Source organism: Notechis scutatus, chromosome 1, assembly GCF_049901735.1.
Source record: "Notechis scutatus isolate UNSWTSFEM ecotype Mainland chromosome 1, rNotScu1.2, whole genome shotgun sequence".
Lineage (NCBI taxonomy): Eukaryota > Metazoa > Chordata > Lepidosauria > Squamata > Elapidae > Notechis > Notechis scutatus.
In genome coordinates this window covers 51,031,039-51,050,866 of record NC_142009.1, presented here as the reverse complement: position 1 = coordinate 51,050,866, position 19,828 = coordinate 51,031,039, and the positions used below count along the sequence as shown (strand labels likewise).

At 38.3% G+C, this 19,828-nt stretch overlaps 1 protein-coding gene across 1 annotated transcript in view; it reads right to left on the bottom strand.

Moving 5' to 3' along the window:
- KCTD3 (potassium channel tetramerization domain containing 3) overlaps nt 1–19,828 on the bottom strand; it is a 39,076-nt gene that overhangs the window by 17,179 nt on the left and 2,069 nt on the right. Inside the window, exons 2-9 of the mRNA XM_026682737.2 lie at nt 16,680–16,733; nt 14,011–14,056; nt 13,504–13,577; nt 12,730–12,788; nt 11,447–11,527; nt 10,686–10,826; nt 8,470–8,560; nt 5,306–5,496 (exon numbers count right to left, since the gene is read on the bottom strand). Of these exons, the coding sequence (XP_026538522.1) occupies nt 5,306–5,496; nt 8,470–8,560; nt 10,686–10,826; nt 11,447–11,527; nt 12,730–12,788; nt 13,504–13,577; nt 14,011–14,056; nt 16,680–16,733 (737 nt within the window). The remainder of the gene's footprint in view (nt 1–5,305; nt 5,497–8,469; nt 8,561–10,685; nt 10,827–11,446; nt 11,528–12,729; nt 12,789–13,503; nt 13,578–14,010; nt 14,057–16,679; nt 16,734–19,828) is intronic.

The window sequence follows — 19,828 nt, the reverse complement described above, 5'->3', positions numbered from 1 at the left end:
GAGTGCCTACTAAATCCTTTTCACAAATCAAACAAGCAGCTACAGAGCCATACGCAGATTTCCTTGAGAAGCTCCAAAATGCCATTCAGCGACAAATTTCTAATCCGGAAGCTGCGAAAGAACTCTTGATGAAATTGGCAGTGGAAAATGCAAATAGAGATTGTAAGCGGGTTTTGCAGCCTTTGGTCGCGCGGGGGGAGGCAACCTTGGCAGATTTGATTAAAGCTTGTGCTGTAGTAGGTTCGCAATCTTATAACATGGAGACCTTGGCTGTAGCTTTGCAAAAGGGTCTTAAACCTACTGGGAATTGCTTCAACTGCGGGAAGCCTGGGCATTTCAAAGCCCAATGCCAGGCCCCAGGGGGAGGTGCTGCTCTTTTTCGGAAGAGTCTTCCACAGCAGAACTCAAATCCTGGGGCACATCCAAAAACAGTATGTCCCAAGTGTAAAAAGGGTTTCCACTGGGCGAATCAGTGTTGCTCTCAGGGAAACCGATAAGGGGGTACGCAGCTAACCCTTCTGCAAAGGTTGCACCTGTGCTCAATGCATCACCAGCGACTACAGGAAGTGCTGGTTTGGACTTACGAATGTTAAAAGATATCATTATAACTTTTCCAAATCAAGTTTATATTGAGGACACCCATTTAAAGGGCCCCCTTCCTCCGCAAACGGTGGGGTTGGTCTTGCCTCGTTCCTCAGCTTCTAAGAAAGGGTTTTTTGTGATTCCAGAGGTTATTGATCAGGATTATACAGATATTATAAAAATTCAATTTTATTCAGATGTACCTGCTAATCTTGCAGCTGGAGACTCCATTGCGCAATTGATAGTGTTACCCTATACTCCAATTAATCCGTTGGTAGGGAAGCCTCGGATAGGGGGTTTTGCCTCTACAGAATGTTGTTCAGAGCTATTGGCCTTAGTGAAAAACATTAAGCCATCTCAGCCCAAGTTGAATTTTCTAATAGAAGGGAAATTGTTTTCCGGTGTTGTAGATTCCGGAGCAGATGTTTCAGTAATTCGGCAAGAAGAATGGCCCAAAGAATGGCCTACGGAGGATTCTCCAGCTGTAAGGGGGATAGGAGGTATGCAATTTGCTAAAAGTAGTGTTAAATGGCTTGTGGTTACCCATGAATACAGGAGGCCAGGGGCAATTCAGGCTGTAATTCTGCCACTGGTAATGCCTTTGCATGTCAATTTATGGGGCCGTGATTTGCTTTCTCAATTTGGAGCTACCATAACTTTGCAGGATTGAGATGCTAAAATTAACTTTATTGTCCGAGGTTCCTGTGTGGGTGGACCAATGGCCTTTAACCACTGAGAAATTGTCTGCTTTGCATGAATTAGTACAGGAGCAGATGCTCTCCCTCAGGGTGTCAACCCTAGAGGGACGCAATGCTGCCAGTTGTGGCAAATGGATGTCACCCAGTATCCTGGGTTTTCCCCCTGGAAATATTTACATGTCTCAATTGACACTCACTCAGGTTTCATAATGGCTACCCCTCAAAGGGGCGAAGCCACAAAGCATGTTATTAATCACTGTTTGCGTACCTTTACTATTTTGGGCTCCCCTCAGGAGCTGAAGACTGATAATGGGTCTGTATACACTAGTTCGGCTTTTGCCACCTTTTGTTCCACCTGGAACATAGTGCATAAATTTGGCATTCCTTACAATTCCACAGGTCAAGCTATTGTGGAGCGCGCTAATCAGACTCTCAAGCGCGCATTGGACAATCAAAAAACAAAAATAGGGGACATGGGGCACGGATTGCCAGGGTTACAAAATACCTTAAATACTGCATTATATATTTTAAATTTTCTCAACTTGACTGGTACACCAGCTACTACGGCGGCCAGCAGGCATTTTTCTTCTTTCCCTTCTGCAGGAGGCGTGAGGCCGCTGGTGTTATACAGAAAACTACCTGACCCCACTTGGAGGGGGCCAGCTTCCTTGATAACGTGGGGTCGTGGCTATGCAGCAGTTGAAGACAAGAATGAAGTCGTTTGGGTTCCTGGTCGTCATGTCCGCCCTTATCACAAGCCAGAGGTGTAAAGGGGAGAACCATGGGATGTGGGGAAAAAACTCTTATGTTAAGGATGTGTCCCGAATTGCTCAATTGGAGAACAAAACTGAATGCTGGGTATGTATGCATATGCCTACACATAAAACCGCAGGATTGCCATTGGTAGCTGTTCCTTTGAACGAGTCGCAATGGAAGAACATTAATTTTTCTAGTTATCAGGTGTTACAAGCTGCGGATGAGAACATGACCATGATTCCATTGGGCAGCCGTATACAAGAAACTGCTGGGGTATGTTGGACTCATAACATCAGCCATGGAAATTTAACAGATCTTGGTCGATATCCCCATTGTAATTACACATTGACAATACAGAATACAACGCGCAATAACACATTTTTAAATAACACTCTTCATGTATTTGCGCACAACTTTACTGGACATGACTGTGCTGCGCTAGTCACTGGGAATTGCCCTCGGATACAGAATGACTGTCCAACAAGTGTAACCACGGGAGGCAACCCGTTTCTTTGCAATATGATTTCGGGACTTGCTCAGCTTATTTTCTCCCAGGACAACAAGACTGTAAATATCATCGATCAGGATTTGTGGTTGTTGTGTGGGAGGTGGGCATATAATAGGCTTCCACCGCGATGGAAGGGGGTATGTACATTTGGATATGTAATTCCTTCTCACGTCACCACTACATCTCTCGGAAAAGCTCGCATACGGAATGCTAGAGCTGCCGACCTGGTAATTTCACCATTAAATCATGACTATTGGACTATGATTTCTCGGGGAATAATTCCTCCTTTGGGAGTTATGATGAATTATAGAGATCTGCATAACCTAAATAATTGGACAATTTCAATGTTTAATAATACAATAGAAGCCTTGAAACTTTTGGAAGCTGAACAGGCCAATATCAGGGAATTTGTGTTACAAACCCGGTATGCGGTGGATGTGGTTTTGGCCGCGCAAGGAGGGGTTTGTGCTGTGATACATGCGCACTGCTACATGTATATTACTGATTCATCCCCTAACATCACGGCCACTATACAACACATGGAGGAATCCATTAGAAAGAATCCTTTGCTGAATTATGGGGTCCCTTCTGATTTTTGGTCATTCTTTTGGTCCTGGCTTCCTAACTCTGTTTGGCTTCGATCTATGATTATAGACATTCTAATTGTTACTGTATGTTTCATTTTTCTTTGTTGCTGTATTCAATGTCTCCCTGGACTGCTAACAACATGTAGAGACGTGACAAAGCCCTCAAGGGATCAGTTCCTATTGTCTGTAAAAACCTACAGAGGACTGCGTCGGCATGAAAAAACAAAAACAGGGGAGATGTGGGATCTATGATTCTTTGTTCTTTGTGTACGTGCTAGGACAACGGAGCCTTGCGGAGGTTGGCTGGAACACGGAGCAAGGAACAAGGACAAATTGTTGCCATTTCTAACCAGAACTGTAACGAACTTAAACTTTGCAGCCTTGTACGCTTTATGAGAATGATCAGTGCGTGTTGTGTGATGTAATGCGTTTGTGATAGGACGTTAACAAAAATTGCTACGTTAACAAAGATTGCTTGTAATAAAAGAGGGTTTCGGAGTTCGCTCTGGGCTCTCATCCCGGGACAACCTTGCATTGTGTCTTCTTTCCATGAGAGACCACCACACAGACGTTTAATCATTTCTGGAAATTTGGTAAGGTGGGAGACATCCAAATCTCTGGGGGTGGGGACATCATTCCATAGGGCAGTTGCCATGAGAGAAAAGGCATGCTTTTTGGATTCTAAAAATGTAATTGTTTAATTAATAGTTTAAGCATGCCCAGTCTGTCCATGCCAAATAGGCAAAAACATTTGACAAAGGATGGCCCCTCAAATAGTCAAGACCTACTTTAAAAAAATTAAAATACTTACATTGTGTTAGCCACTGAGAATTGCTAAAGTACAATTTGATAGAAATGCAGACATGCCCAGGTTTATGAATGGTTGGGCGATTTTTTATTTTTTCTATCAAAATCTATACAGTAAACATCTCTATCTTTAAGCTTAATGAAGGAACAATTAAACAACAAAAAGGTGTTGTATTACTTTAAAATAAAGGACAGCAGCCTCTATGGTTTTGGCTATAAAGATTAAGTCTGGCACATAAAGTGACTATAAGCTTTCATTCATTCTGTACTTAAAATATTTCACATTAACATGCAGAAATCTTAAAATATATTAAAATACATAGTGTAAGCCACTCAGAATTGTCAAACTGCACAGACTGAGTATGTTCCAGGAGAAGTTATAAATAAATATCAAATAATAGTAAATGCCAAATCATTTTTCGGGCCATATGACCTTCCTTGAGGTTTTACTCTATTTTCAGCAGCATACATAAAAAGCAGGCAATAAGAAAAAGGAAAGAAACAAGTAGAAATGATTACTCTGGAGGAAGTTTGGGGAAATCAAGGAAGACAGCATGAATAGTTTGAAGGAATTTAAAATGTCACTCCTACTTAAGCTCAACAGTCATAATGCCATCCAAAGGGAAGACAATGGTAAAAGTAGTGACAGATGCTTGTCTTAAGGGGATTTCTCTGTAAAATATTGCTTATAGTAGCAATCTGGTACCAGCATATTATGTAAGTAATAGTGAAGGGAGAAACAGCTTCTAGGAGATGCCAGGCTTGATAATATTCCATAAATAGTGTCAGTTTCTGAAGAGTATATATAACAACAAATTGTTTTTCTGATTTGTTTTTCTTTTCAAGAGAACATTATTTCTCTTTCCCAAGCCACGGCGGCTAACAGTGCAAAAAAAAATGGGCCGGTAGCAGTCTCCCAAAGAGAATACTCTTTCTTATTAAATCATTATAAAATCAATGCAATAAATCAATCACACCCACACTTATGTAAGTAATACATGTGCACTGTGTTCCATTTGCTCTGTTAGTGGAGTAAATATAATTGATTTTGTAAAATTATTTAACAAGCTCAAAATTAGTAAATTGACAATTTTAAAGAATAAATTAGTTTTTGGTGAATAGAAAGGCAGGAGTATATGATCTCCTTAATTGAGTGTTCTCTCGATTCGACGATGATCAAATACAGAAGAGCTGCACATAATCGATCAAAAGTCAACAGATATTAAGAAACAATTTTTCAGTAATATATTCTTGGTTAAAAACAAATAGTTTACTGCAAGCCCTTCCAATTCAACCTATGAAAAGAAAAGTATAGCCATATTAAAATACCATTATATATTAAGAAATGAAACACAACACACACTCACCTATTTCGCTACCACTACCGCCGTCCTGGATGCTCCATAAAATGATGCTGCTTTCAGATGCCACAGCAACCATTTTATCTTTGTCACCATGTGGACCTCCAACAACCTTTGCATTCAGAGCCACACGTTCAATAGTCCAGTCTAAGTAAGGACTTGTAAAAACTTGTTGCCACCCAGAGGATTCTTTAATTCTAGAAAAAACACATATGAACAGATGTTTTTTAAGGCTGGCCTTCTAAGATGTACAGGAACTTCAGTACGAATGAAGTTGTCCAATCACAAGAAGCCAAAAAAATGGTTGGAAACATTCTAACTCAATCCTATATGCTACAGATAACTTAAAATACTGAAGAACCTTAGAATTAACACCTACAAGATAAAATTTAAATAGATGCTGTCACAAGTCACTGACTTACAATAAATCCTTAATTCTGGTTTATTTAATAGATGCATTTCAGAAAGAGTAAAACCAAATATTTTCTCCAATACCTATGTAATTTTCTCAAATAAGCACATGAAATAACATTAGAATTTCTGGAACCACAAAAGGAAATTAAATATATGATTATTTATCTTCCAACACTTAACATTTCTCAGGGATTATGTCTTCAGAATCAAGAATGAGAAAGTGTCTACCTCCACGATTTCAATGTAATGCACAAAAAGGTAGATGGGAAAGGAGGAAAGATGTAAGAAAAAATAAATGTATATTTCTTAAAATCATGTAAAAGATTTATACTGTGTAAGGAAAATAAAGAGAACAGAAAAAAGCAGACGTCTTTCAAATAAAACAGGCACATTATCTAATCTCTTTATGCTGCTGCAACGTGGCATGATAGTTACTAAAAGTTATTCAAGGAAAAGAGTCAAGTGACAGTGCATATAAAGCTAACAAAATCAGCTTTCTTACTGCAGCATTTTGCATAATGACAATCCTAGGTTTTTTTTTATTATTTGTTTGATTTACATCCTATCTTTCTAACAAGATGTGACCATATTAGCTAGGAACTTGACTGCATACAAACTGGCAATATAAATCATGCTGGAATCATGCTATAAATGTTAGAAATCCTCAGAATAATTTCATATGGAGTTCCAGAGGAAAAGGACAGCTATTTCATTTTTACAAGGACATCCTATTACCTCAATTTGTATTAACCCCTGAAGGAATATATATGCTGGTACATATTTAAGATGTAGAAAATGACTTGAGCTCAAATCATTTGAATCTGAAATTGGTTCTTCCAACCTTGCAAGAAATGATCTGTGGTCTAAATAATAAGACTGGAACATTGTGTACTTCCAATGAGGTCAAAGCAACCCACTGAAAGATATATGGCCAACATCCCAAACATTTTGCACAGCCCAAGTAGAAATTTATTCTTAAACATGTAAATTCGGGTCTGACACTTTACAGTGGAAAGTAGCCATATTGCTAACTACTAGCGTCTTATGAACAGTACAACTTAATTCAGGAAATGAGAAATGGCATTATTATGAAATCCAAAGTGCTTTTCAGGTTTTTCTACATAGGAATTATCTTAGCAGTGAGATCCAATTGCTGCTTTGAATTGCCAATCAAATCAAAGTACAGGTATTCCCCAGCTTATGATCACAATTAATCACAAAATTTCTATTGCTAAATGAAGTATTCATTAAGTGAGTTTTGCCCCATTTTATGACCTTTCTTGCCACAGTTGTTAAGTGAATCACTGCAGTTGCTAAGTTAGTAACATGGCTGTAAAGGGTTTCAGCTTCCCCATTAACTTTGTTTGTCAGAAGTGATCACATGACCTTGGGACACTGCAACTGTCCTAAATAGGAGTCAATTGCCAAGCGGCTGAATTTTAATCATGTGACCATAGGGATGCTGCAGGGGTCGTAAGTGTGAAAAACAGTCATAAATAACTTTTTTTAGTACCATTGTAACTTCAAATAGTCATTAAATGAACTGTTGTGAGTGAAGGGCTACCTGTACTGATCATTTAACTTTACAGAGAAATTGATTCAAAAATTTTCTGGAATTTGAATATAATTATTGCTTTGAAAGAGACTGAACGATTTAAAATGGCAATCTCCATAGGCAGTCTCTATCAAACGCATGGTACAGTAGTTTCTCACTACACAACTACTAGTTTACTATGATGGATGGACTCTGTTACTATGGCAATGGTTGCACCATTGGAAGACCTGAAAGAGTAGACGAGAGGCAGATTATTGAGAAAATCTACGGTAGCTATGGGATCACTAAGAATAAAAACTGACTTGATGGAATATTATCAATCAATCCATATCTTTGTATGCATAATTGCTATGTAACAAAGCACATTATCCTGTGTCCTTTTAGAGTTACTTATAGTAATTAGTGAAATGTGGTGACAGTACCAGCAGATTGCTACAGGAACCAATTTCTCAGAATGGTAGATTCCTCTATACTGGATATCTTTGAGTGGACTCTAGATGCTTGGATTTCTGCACTGAGCTGGACAGGCCTATGTCTAAATTGCCTCTTTCAACTCTATGATTTAGAAACATTATTTATTGATTACAACAAGCTATTGAATAGACCAGACTGGGCATACAGCAGCATAGTACTACAACATTCTTTTTTAATGTACACTGAATGTAGTGGCTTTCAGGGTCTTACAATCACACAGAAGTTCATATTAATATATGTTTTACATAAAAGAATTAAAGCCATTTATAAAAATGTATTTTATTAACAATTTCTAATTTAGCATATTATAAAATTTCTGTCATTGTATATAGCAAAGAATATATGCCAAACTTTTCAGATTCATTAAAAGTTTCTAGTGAAACAACTGGAAGCAACACATACATTAGTAACAGGGATTTCTCTCTCAGAAAACATGTACTAGGAGAGTTAATTTCCTCCACCACCTGATTCTGTGTACTTCAGAGAAAAAAAAGCACCTTATTTTAAATATAGTGGCTTAATATTGGGCAACATCACATCCTTAGAAAATAAGTTTTATAATGTAATTATGAAGGAGCAAAATGATTAATTTCAGACCATTAAAGATGATGAACTTGGGTTCATCTAAAAAAAAACCCTCAATCACTATGCATTTAATGAATATTTTATAAAATGGCACAAATATTAAAAGATAAAACTGATCATAGTGTTACTAACTTGTGCTTACCTGTAACAAACTGCAAAGTGGGCATATGCAGCTACTATCCAGTTATGATGGCCAGCCACTATCAAAACTTTTCGAGGATCCACAGGAATCCCTGTTGTTGTTTTTAAAAAGGCAAAACAAAGAGAAAAGATTAAAGATATAAATTATCATTATTTCAATTAACAGTTGCTACCATGTCACAGATCAATGGCACTGTATCTTCTGAAATCCCACAATATTATGCAAATATATGATTTAGTATTAGTACAAATACAGGGTTTTGAAATTTAATGCCATGGATACAAATCTAGCTTTTAATGCTACCAAGATGGACAAGAATATATGGAGGCTTGTGGCCTAGGAAATAGCAAAAGTTAAAATGTTAAGATGAACGGGATTTTCAGGAGCCTTGCAATGCAATTAGTATTTCCATGTAGATTAAATATTTTCCATTTGTTAGCCGTGAATGTGCAGCACCTTTGAATGCAAACTGCCTTCAAAACTGAAGATATTTACTTTATTGGCCATCCTTTCAGGAGCTTTATGTACAGTACATTTTTTTTAAACAGAGTCTTTAAAAATTAGTAGCAACTGAAAGCCTAATTTCTATATTCACAATGATACCCAATGACGACACTAAAGAATCAAATTAAGACATAGTTCTACACCAGGGGTGGGCAAACTTTTTGGCTCGGGGGCCGCATTGACTTTTAAAATTTGACAGACGGGCGGGTCAGCACAAGATTTTTGGGAATCGCCCCCCTTCCCCCACTCTTCTCCTCCTTCCCCTCCCTCGGAGGCTCCCCTCCCCTTGGAGGCCCTCTGAGTCAGGAGTTGCTACCGCCGGCGCGGCTCCGCAGCTCCACTCCCGCGTTGCCTCGGGAAGGGAAAGGCAAAAGGAAGAGCGCGGGCGGTGCTTTGCAACGGGCGGGCGGGCTGCTTAAACTTTGCTCGGGCGGCACTTTAAAAGCCTGCTCCCAGCACCCGAGCAACTTCCCAGCAACTTTCGGCCGTTTTAACTCGCGGGCGCTCGCGCCGCCCGAGCCGCATGGCAGCCCGCTCCAAGCAGCCCACCCCGCCCATCGGGCGAAACCCTTCCCGCTCCTCAGCGGGAAGACGCTCCAGCCTGCAAACTTTGCCTTTGGAAAGCCCGAGAAAACCGAGCAACTTCCCAGCAACTTTCGGCCGTTTTAACTCGCAGGCGCTCGCGCCTCGCCCGAGCCGCACGGCGGAGGGGAAGCCCGGAGCGCCGCTGGGTCGCCTCCTCAAGCAGCCCGCCCGCCCGCCGGGCTTCCCCTCCGTGGCGCGGCTCGGGGCCAGGCGCGAGCGCCCGTGAGTTAAAACGAAGCCGAAAGTTGCTGGGAAGTTGCTCGGGTGCTGGGAGCAGGCTTTTAAAGTGCCACCCGAGCAAAGTTTAAGCAGCCTGCCCGCCCACCGGGCGGAACCCTCCTCGGCGGGAAGACGCCCAGCCTGCAAACTTTACCTTTGCAAAGCCCTGGAAAACGGAGCAACTTCCCAGCAACTTTCGGCTTCGTTTTAACTCGCGGCGCTCGCGCCTGGCGGAGGGGAAGCCCGGAGCCTCCTCCAAGCAGCCTGCCCGCCCGCCCAGCTTCCCTTCCGCCACGCGGCTCGGGGCCAGGCGCGGCGCCCGCGAGTTAAAACGAAGCCGAAAGTTGCTGGGAAGTTGCTCGGTGCTGGGAGCAGGCTTTTAAAGTGCCGCCCGAGCAGGACCGCCGAGCCGGGAACGGGCACCAAGGCAGGGCAAAGCTCCACCAGCAGCGGCCTAGCTTTAGGTGGCTCCAAGCAGCCCACCCGCCCGCCGGGTGGAACCCTTCCGCTCCTCGGCGGGAAGACGCTCCAGCCTGCAAGCTTTGCCTTTGCAAAGTTTAAGCCTGGAAGCCCGGAAAAAAGGGGGATCGGTGGGGACTCACCTTCGGAGAGGTCGCACTCGAAGGTGATTTCGAACTCCCAGCCAAGGCCTTTGCAAATTTCTTTTCTTTCCTACCCCTAGATCGCTCCGCACTGTTTTGCAGCTTTGGGGGCCACGCGGCACAGGGCAATTATGCCACGCCCAGCGATTTTTTTCAGGGGCGGGCCACATTGGACAGACCAACGGGCCGGATGTGGCCCGCGGGCCGTAGTTTGCCCACCCCTGTTCTACACTCAATAATTTTCAACCACAAACATAAGAACGCAAGAATCATATGTATCATAATAACATTCTACATTTTTCTCACCTAGCTTAACTGTATCTTCACCAGTACCAGTTAGTGAAGGCTGCAAGTTGCCTGCTCGCACCTCACCTTCAGAGCAATTCTGAGGTATTCTAACATCTGCAGATGTTCCTGCAGAACCATTGATTTTTCGACTTGGAATGCCTAAGAGAGAAAGGATATGTCTCTAATTCGGTATCACTGTTTCTCATTTTTATGCCTAATTGTTAAGATATACATTAAAAAATTACAACTTTAAAGTCACAGTTTGCCCAAATCTTCTACCTCTGGATACCAGGGCTCTTCTAAAACAGCACAGGAGTCACAGTGCAAAATAAATCACTTCACCAGTCCTAAAACATTATACTTAACAACTCACTTGGTGCCCAAATTCCAAAAGATATTGTGTACAAGTGTATTTCCAGAGAGGGCCACAGAGGTTTTTCAAATTACAGTGCTCCAGAACTAAAGACTAAATGAGGAAGAGCGGCAGGTGGATAAGGTTGACTTTATAACGTCATCAGAGAAACAAATAATCAAAGTTAACCTTTAAAGGTATCACTGATGTTAATAGGACCCAGAAAAATATGTGTTGAACTAACATCAATGAGGCAAAAGAGTTTATAAAAGGAGCCTAATAAGATCCTCATATGGAAGGTGGACATAATCATCTATTAAATATGGAAGTCACAGAGCAAACTCTGATACTATTCTTTTAAAATAGGTGAAAAATCTCAACAATTGAAAAGTCTGAGATACCTATCAGTCGAAACATACAGAAGTACCTGGAGGTGGGAGATACCCATGGAAGAGTACACTGCCACAAGAGGAACGCTCAAGTTCTTCACATAAAAGCAATCTTCTTACTGAAAGAGAATTGTACTTATGTATACATAAATGTACTTCAAATAAAACAGGCTACTTCAAACTAATTTCTATTTTAAGTTTTTTTTCAAGAAAACAAGTGGATGTTATACTATCTTTGAAATATGCAAACAATAAACTTAAAACACATCTACATTAATTTCAAGGATGAGCTAATATTCCATATTTTTTTCAAATATTTGAATAGGAAGAATCTAGAATTTTTTTCAGACTTCATACCACTTTTTTAAAAAATACATATTGTATTAGTTTTGGTTTTCAAGTGACCCAATGTGCTTTACACAGCCAATAATATCAAGCAGAAATGTTATAAACCCAGGCAGCAAAAGGAAAAAAATCCACAAGAAATAAATTCTGGTGCATGAAGAAAGCCACTAATATTTATGAAGAACTAAGTATCTCTCTTGTAAAACAACAATAAGCACAAAATGCCATTGTGTGGCCTAGTATATGCTCCGCTCTTGAAGATGAAAATCATAGAAGAGGGAAAAAATGGTTACTGCTGGCAGCTATTCTAGGATGATGCATCATTTCTTACAAATGGCTTCTGGAAATGAAATGATGAGTTCCCGAAGGAACCGTGTGGCTACAATTCAATGCTGACCAAGAAATAGAACACATTTCGCTCAGGTATCTCGGCATTTTTCAGTTAAAAAAAAATCTTTGGCTGGCTACTTTCATCTCAGTACATTATTAAATATATGTTTCAATTGCCATTCTGATTTCCTATCATTCATGAAAAAAATACAGGTAATCCTCAACTTACATCAATTGAGCCCAAAATGCATGTTGTTAAGTGAGAAATTTGTTAAGTGAGTTTTGCCGTATTTTACAACTTTTGTTAACACATTTCTTCAGTGAATCACTGCAATTTTTTAAATTAATAATGCGGTTAAGTGAATCTGATTTCCCCATTGACTTTGCTTGTCAGAAGGTGATCACATGTGATCACAAAAGGTGATCACATGACCCTGGGGTGCTACAACCGTCATAAATATGAGTCAGTTGCCAAGCATCTGAATTTTATTCACATGATAGGGATGCTGCAATGGTCATAAGTGTGAAAAATGGTCATAAGTCCCCTTTTCAGTGCCGCTGAGGACTACCTATAATTAAACTAGTTGCTAAGTTCAATCTAATGAATGAATCAAATATATATATATATATACATATATATATTTACCTAACGGTGTGATTCCATAAAATTCTGCTTCGTGTCTGAGTACATTGATACTTACTCCTCTGCAAAACAAAGAAAATAGAGTAAAAGTACTATTTGAAAATTAAATGTAATTTTCCAACCCATGAATTAATATTGTTAGGCTCATGTATTATAGCAGCAAATTTAGCAACATACATAAATGTATGGAACTGTAGAGATATTAAAATTGAAAGGATATTAATTCAAACTAACTCTTAAACTGCTAAGACCATCTTTTTAAAAAAGATGTGACTTGTGCCAAGGATCTAATCCAAAAGCTCAGAGCCAGGAAGTATAAAGTAGAATGAAGGTGATTTAAGATAGATATATAAGATAAAGGCTTCTTTGGCTTCATCAAGGCTACAGGGATGCTCAGAGCTGAAACTTTTCAGGATACAGCCTTAAATATTATAGAGCAGCCCTTTGTGAGACTTCCATTCCTAGATTAAATCACAGAATTTCTGATAGAGGCAGATCATGTAAAAACAATTGAAGAGTTAAAGATTTAAGCATGAATAGGTTAAGCCTTTTCATTAAAAAGTTTAAGAATTAAAAATATATGTTAGAATCCAAATATTTCCTTACAAATTCTGAATGTGATTTGGGAAAATAGATTCTTTGTGTAACCAATGAAACAGTACTCTATCATGCACATTTACACACAAGAACCAGATTTTTAAAACTAATTTTAAGTGTTCTTAACACTATTTTGATTATTTTCCTCCTGAAACAGTTTCATATAAAAATCTAACTTACCTCAGATCTAATTCCTTTGTACGAAGAAAATTTAAAATTGGTGCAAATGCCGCAGGATCTCTATCAATAAATATCTACAAAGAAGAAAGAGATAGTTATTTTCCTGCAAGGACATTTTAAATCAGGAAAGTAATCCTGTCATAATTATACATGCTAAAGTAATATTTTTTCAGTGGGTGTAAGGTAAACATGCATTAAAATTTCAATTTTTGTTCAATTTTTGGAATTTTGAGCTTGTCAAATAGTTGCTAGAATCTACAGTATTCAGATTTAAAACACGCTGTTTCAATAATAGGTTTCACCCCCAAATGCCAGATTAAAACTATCTCTCTGAAGCATTATTACAAGTCAACTTCCTACAGTACTTTATCTTATACTGACTTACAGTTATAACATGTTTGCATGTATTCAGTTAAGCTTACATGAATTATTCTGACTTCTATAATTTTACCAGAAAAATCTAATCAATTTTTACATTATAACATGATTAAAAAGCAAAATACTCACAGCACCAGTTTCGTCTTTCAGTGTTGAAATTCTTCCACTCAACAAACTGAAATCAACAAATCTAAATTACAATCCAATTTGTGTAAGAGACAGAAAAAAGATGAACCAAATAAATGTTCAGAGAAGAGCAACACAAGGTCTAGAAGCTGTAACATACAAAGAACAATTGCAGGAACTGGGTATACCTAGTCTAGTGAAAAGAAGGACCAAGGGTAATAAGATAGCAGTCTTCCAATATTTGAAGGGCTGCCTCAGGGAAGAGGGAGCCAACTTATTTATCAAAGCGCCTGAAGACAAGACAAGAAACAATGGATGGAAACTAATTAAGAAGAGAAGCAACCTGGAATTAAGGAGAAAACTTCTAACAACGAGAACAATCAACTAATGGAACAAATTGCCTTCAGAAGCTGTGGGTGCCCCATCACCAAAGGCTTTTAAGAAGAGACTAGATAGTCATTTGCCAGAAATATATAGGGCTCTTGCATGAGCGGGGTTGGACTAGATGACCTCCGAGGTCCCTTCCAACTCTGTTTCTGTTGCTAAATGTTTTGGACTGCAAATTAGCTCCCATAAAGGAGAAGTGATTTCTGCCAACTATAATTTCATCCACATCACACCTAAATTGTGTCCCATATTATTCCCATAGCCAATCAAAACAAATTTGCCAAGGATAAAGAGCATTGCATAGTAGAAGTAGTTGAGTATAGAAAAAAAGTATAGAAAAAGTATAGAAAAAAAAGTCCATTCTACAAATATATGCACACACGTACATTTTCAGGTTTCAACAGCACAGGCCATGATAGAACTACATTTTTCAAGAGAGTACAGGTAGTCCTCCACTTACAACCACAATTGAGCCCAAAATTTATGTTGCTAAGTGGGACATTTGTTCAGTGAGCTTTGGCTCATTTTACAATTTTTCTTGCCGCAGTTGTTAAGTTAGTAACCCAGTTGTTAAGTGAATCTGGTTTCCCCACCGACTTTGCTTGTCAGAAGGTTGCAAAGGGTAAACACATGACCCAGGGACATTGTGATTGTCATAAATGTGAGTCAGTTTTCAAGCATCCAAATGTAAATCACAGGACCATGGGGATGCTGAAACTATCATAAGTGTGAAAAATGGTCATAAGTCACTTTTTTCAATGCCATTGTAACTTCAAACAGTCACTAAGTGAACTGTTGTAAGTCGAGGACTACCTGTAATGTTTTTACAGCTCAGATTTCTGCAATGTTTATACAAAAATAAGGTTAGGAAAGAATTATAAAATACTAAAGAACCTTTTTTTACATTGTCTTCCTTATTCCAATCACTCTTCACAGCAAAGAGCATGATTGATAAAAACAAAAATCTAAAGAAGGCCCTTGGTGTACCCCGTTTGTAAGAGGCTAATCTAGGATCTACCTAAAACTTTGTAACTACTACTACTTGGAGACTATTACAATCTCCAAGCTTTTACGGTAGATTATGGAGTGGTAGATGCACAGGTCTCTGAAAGAAGAAATGTGAAGCCCTGAGCATGGGACAGAAACTCCTCATTGGTTGCTCTTGTTGATGACCAAATGGAGAGTAAGGCCAACTCCATAGTCCTGCTAAATCTCTTGGCAGCAGTCTATCATCACCCAAAATATACTTTTATTTGGTCTGCAAGGATTAGGGGCTGGAACTACTTTTTCACTCATTTCTGAGTGGATGGTTCCAATCACCATACTATGGGAGTAAGAGGTTCAGCCAAGGGTCTTCAAACTTGGCAAGTTTAAGACCTGTGGACTTCAACTCCCAAAATTCCTGAGCTAACATGACTGGAGGAGGAATTCTGGAAGTTGAAGTCTACAAGTCTTAAAGCTGTCAAGTTTGAAGACCCCTGGGTTAAGCCTTCAGGCATTTCATTATGGAAGAAATAGGTAGTGAATACATCTGAAGCGATGGAAACAGAAAGGCAGCTGTATTTCTAGCCATTTCTATTCATAATACATAACTGGAATCTCATGGCAGGAAAAGTAAACTGAGATGGAACAGTGTTATGAGAAAGGAGTTCCATATCCTCTCCCCTCTGCACTGAAAATATTGACTTCAGAAAAACTGCAGCCATTAGGGTATTACTAACGCAGTTAACTAGTTAGCATCCCAAATTTTGTCTATAAATATCAGTCACAAAATGTAATCCTCAATTTGCTATACAAAGAATAGAGCAATAGATTCTTCGATAATATAATAAAATATACACCAGCTGTTTCAGTTCAGCTTTTATATTATAAATCAAAAGATAATCAATAACACAAAAAAGGCTAAAAGCTATCCCAGACAATTTTGGTCTAAATACGGTAGTAAAGCTAGAAAAATCAAAAATAAGAGAGTGTCGTTAAAAATTTCATTACAAAGACATCAGACATAAATTATTTGCATTTTACATAATCCACAAGACAGCAATGTTCCCTCAAATTATTAACTCTTGTTTTTAATACAGAGGACACAATAAGAAAGGGAGCCAGGCTGCTTGGGATTTTTTGTTACAAGACAAAATTCAATAATAAAGTTTCCCAATTTAAGACAGAAACAAAAACCCAAACCTATTGACATAAACTATTAGGATTTCCCATTTAACAAGGAGTTAGTCTCATTGAAGCTTCTTTCAAGTAAAAATGATATAATTAAGTAAATGGCAAAATACCTGGAAAAAAAGGAGTCAGGGATCCACATTAGTGTTTGTCTTGAAGTACTGAACCTAGAAAAGACAGATGAAAAGTCAGGTTCAATCATATAAAACTGGATATGTTTTCAGTAGTAAATATAAATATGTTAAAACTGGACCCGATGAAGAGGTAATTTTGCTATTTATTACAGATCTAATTATTTCTACTTTCCAACTTCATAAGAAATCAAACATGTTCATGTGGCTTGACTGTTCATTGGATGGAAAAGAACAATTCTATTCTAGTTTGATCCCTGGCTTTCTTCAAAAAGCTGCTTTTGAAATGGAGATAAATGAAGTTTTGATTACAGCATACAGTTCAATTCTTCAAGGGGAAAGATTGTATTTGGCGAGTACCAGGCACTTGCTTGAATTTAATTGTTTGAATCTTGACTGACAAAATGTACCATAAAGCAATAGTAGAGAGCATTTATCACCTGAAGATTTATTCCTATTATTTATTTTCAAGTTATTGTAAAACAGTTTCTGTAAAATAGTTACAAAAAATAGCCAAGATGAAATACAAAGTGACATTATGCTCTTTCCCTCTTTTCTAGCCATCTAAATTATTTTAAATGTGTCTTCAATTCTAAGGAATACACATACTCGCACAAACACACACAAAGGGGGCTATTAGTGAACACTAGTATACCCATAACCTTACATCCATCCATCTAATTTATATAGCAGCCCATCTCACACAAGTGACTTTGCATTGTGAATTGCTTTGATTTAAATATTTTTATTAGTGGAACAAGGTGCTTTCAATGGTCACCTTTATATTTAAAATTCCTACCTACAAGGTTTGTCAAATATTAAATGACTGGTTCTTTGGTTTAAAACTAGCAACACAATAGATTCTCACACCAGACCTACACTTGCTCATAGACTAAATAAATTAATCTATGAGACAAGACAACTTTGGAACAGGGAAGACAAGCCTGAGGAGTTCTCAGCCGAGCCGTATTTGAATTAGCTTTTTGGCTTATTATGTCTGCTTAGAGCAACATACTATAATTAAAACATGAGTTGTTGTAGGAAAAAGATAATGGCAACTAAAATCTCATCTTTGGGTTTGTCTCCAGGTCTTCTTGTCAGTAAGGGATATAATCAGGCCAAAGCACGCATTAAATAGCATGTAGCTAACACAGAACACCAACTAGATATATCCAGGTCCCCAACCTTTATTGCCAATGACTCCAACAGCCCAACTCTGTCTTCCCAAAGACATAATTAAATAATCTTGAAGCACCCTAAACACCAAAGGGTTTTTAGTTTGACACTCTTTTCTCAGTTCTCCCTGACTACAGAGATAATGACCCTAAGGCTAGACACACAAAAAACAACAGAGCATGTGCTTCTCCAGTACCTGCATTCCAAAGACATTCATATTAGCCTCATCTCATAATCACTGCATAGATTTTATAAATAAATAAGTAAAATGCCTAGAGTGCACAGGACAATTCTACACCTCCCTGCTGCTTTCAAATACTAGCCCTGCTACAACATATAATATTGCTAGGTTCTGCAGAGCAGCATTTAGACCATACAATCACCAGATAATATCCTGTTAATAATTGATTGTAATACTATTCAACATAAATTAAGAAATAATTGTAGAATACCCTGAATCCCGTACTAGCTTCCCAAAAATTGTCCAAGGAATTTCTGTATGCTACCATATTTATATACAAGCATCATTTCAATAATAAGCGCTAAACTTAAGATTAGTTTAAGAAAATGTTGACTGGAGATATGTTGAAATATGGGTATGATTAATCTTAAACAAGTCACATGGTTGTGTGATTTAAGATTAGTCTATAAATTGATATTTTAAATAATGCTCGTTATTCACCAGTAAAAAGGAAAAATAGTTGCAAAAACTACAGAGGGACTACTTTGTTAAATGTGTCTAGGGCAGGGGTGTCAAACTCACGCCCCATGGGCTGGATGCGTCAAGTGCTGGCCCCGCCCCCCACCCAGTTTAGCGAAGGGGGGGAAGTCCCAATACGTCACACAATGACATCGTGATGATGCAAGTTTGACCCTGGTCTAGGGTGATGTTTGGCAAATTTCAGATAAAAAAACTACAACAGGAAAAGGATTATGCTCCTCCCACCCTTTGGGCAGGGTGCTGTTCAGATTTTTGTTCTTCCCAAATAATTGACAAGTGTATGATTCTGAAAAAGTTTATTGTTAATTTTACAAAGCATATGATAACATATGATAAAGTGGGTAGGTTTTCCACTATTTTGTCCTGGTGGACCCTACTGAGCAATTGTGTCCAGATCTGGCTAGCATTATAAAGCATGAGGATAAAATGAAACAAATTTAGAAGAGGATTACTAAGATGATAAGGGATCTGGAAATTAAGCCTTATGAAGAGTAGGTATATTTAGCCCATAGAAAAGATAACTGAGGAGATGTTTTCAAATAGCTGAAATTCTGACACACAGAATAGATTGTTGTTATATTATCTATTGGAAGTTACAATAAATTGGTTATCTCAGGAGGCATATAAAAATCAACTGAATGTAGTAGGAGTGGGTCATTTTAAGAAATACAGTTAGTCTTCAACTTACAACCACAATAGGGACCAGAATTCTAGTCATAAGTCATTGTGGTCATTAAATTAAGGCACCACATGACCAGGCCCATCTTTTTCCACCATTTTTACAGCAGTTGTTAAGCAAATCTTGCAGTCATAAGTCCAAATCCATTCTCCCAAATGGACATTTTTTGATGTTCAACAATTGGTCATAAGTCAAAGACTACCTGCATTTTTGATAAAACAAGAGATAAATGTCAAAACCTAAATGAATGTAAATTCAAAACAAAAATGACCAATACAAAAAGAGTATGCTGAGACAGCTTTGTTATAGACAAAAAGACAATCAATCACATTACAAAACAGATACATGAAGGAACAGTGAATGAGGGGAAAAATGCATAGATATGATAAAAACAAAGATGTTTCTGGACAATAACTGCCCAGAATCATTGGGATTCAGATGGTGCATAAATTTAATTATTATTAAGAATAATAGGACATGAGTGAATGGTGTGATTATAAACTAGATTTACCTATATTTCCATTTCTTCATCTCATATTATTTCTTGCTCCTTTT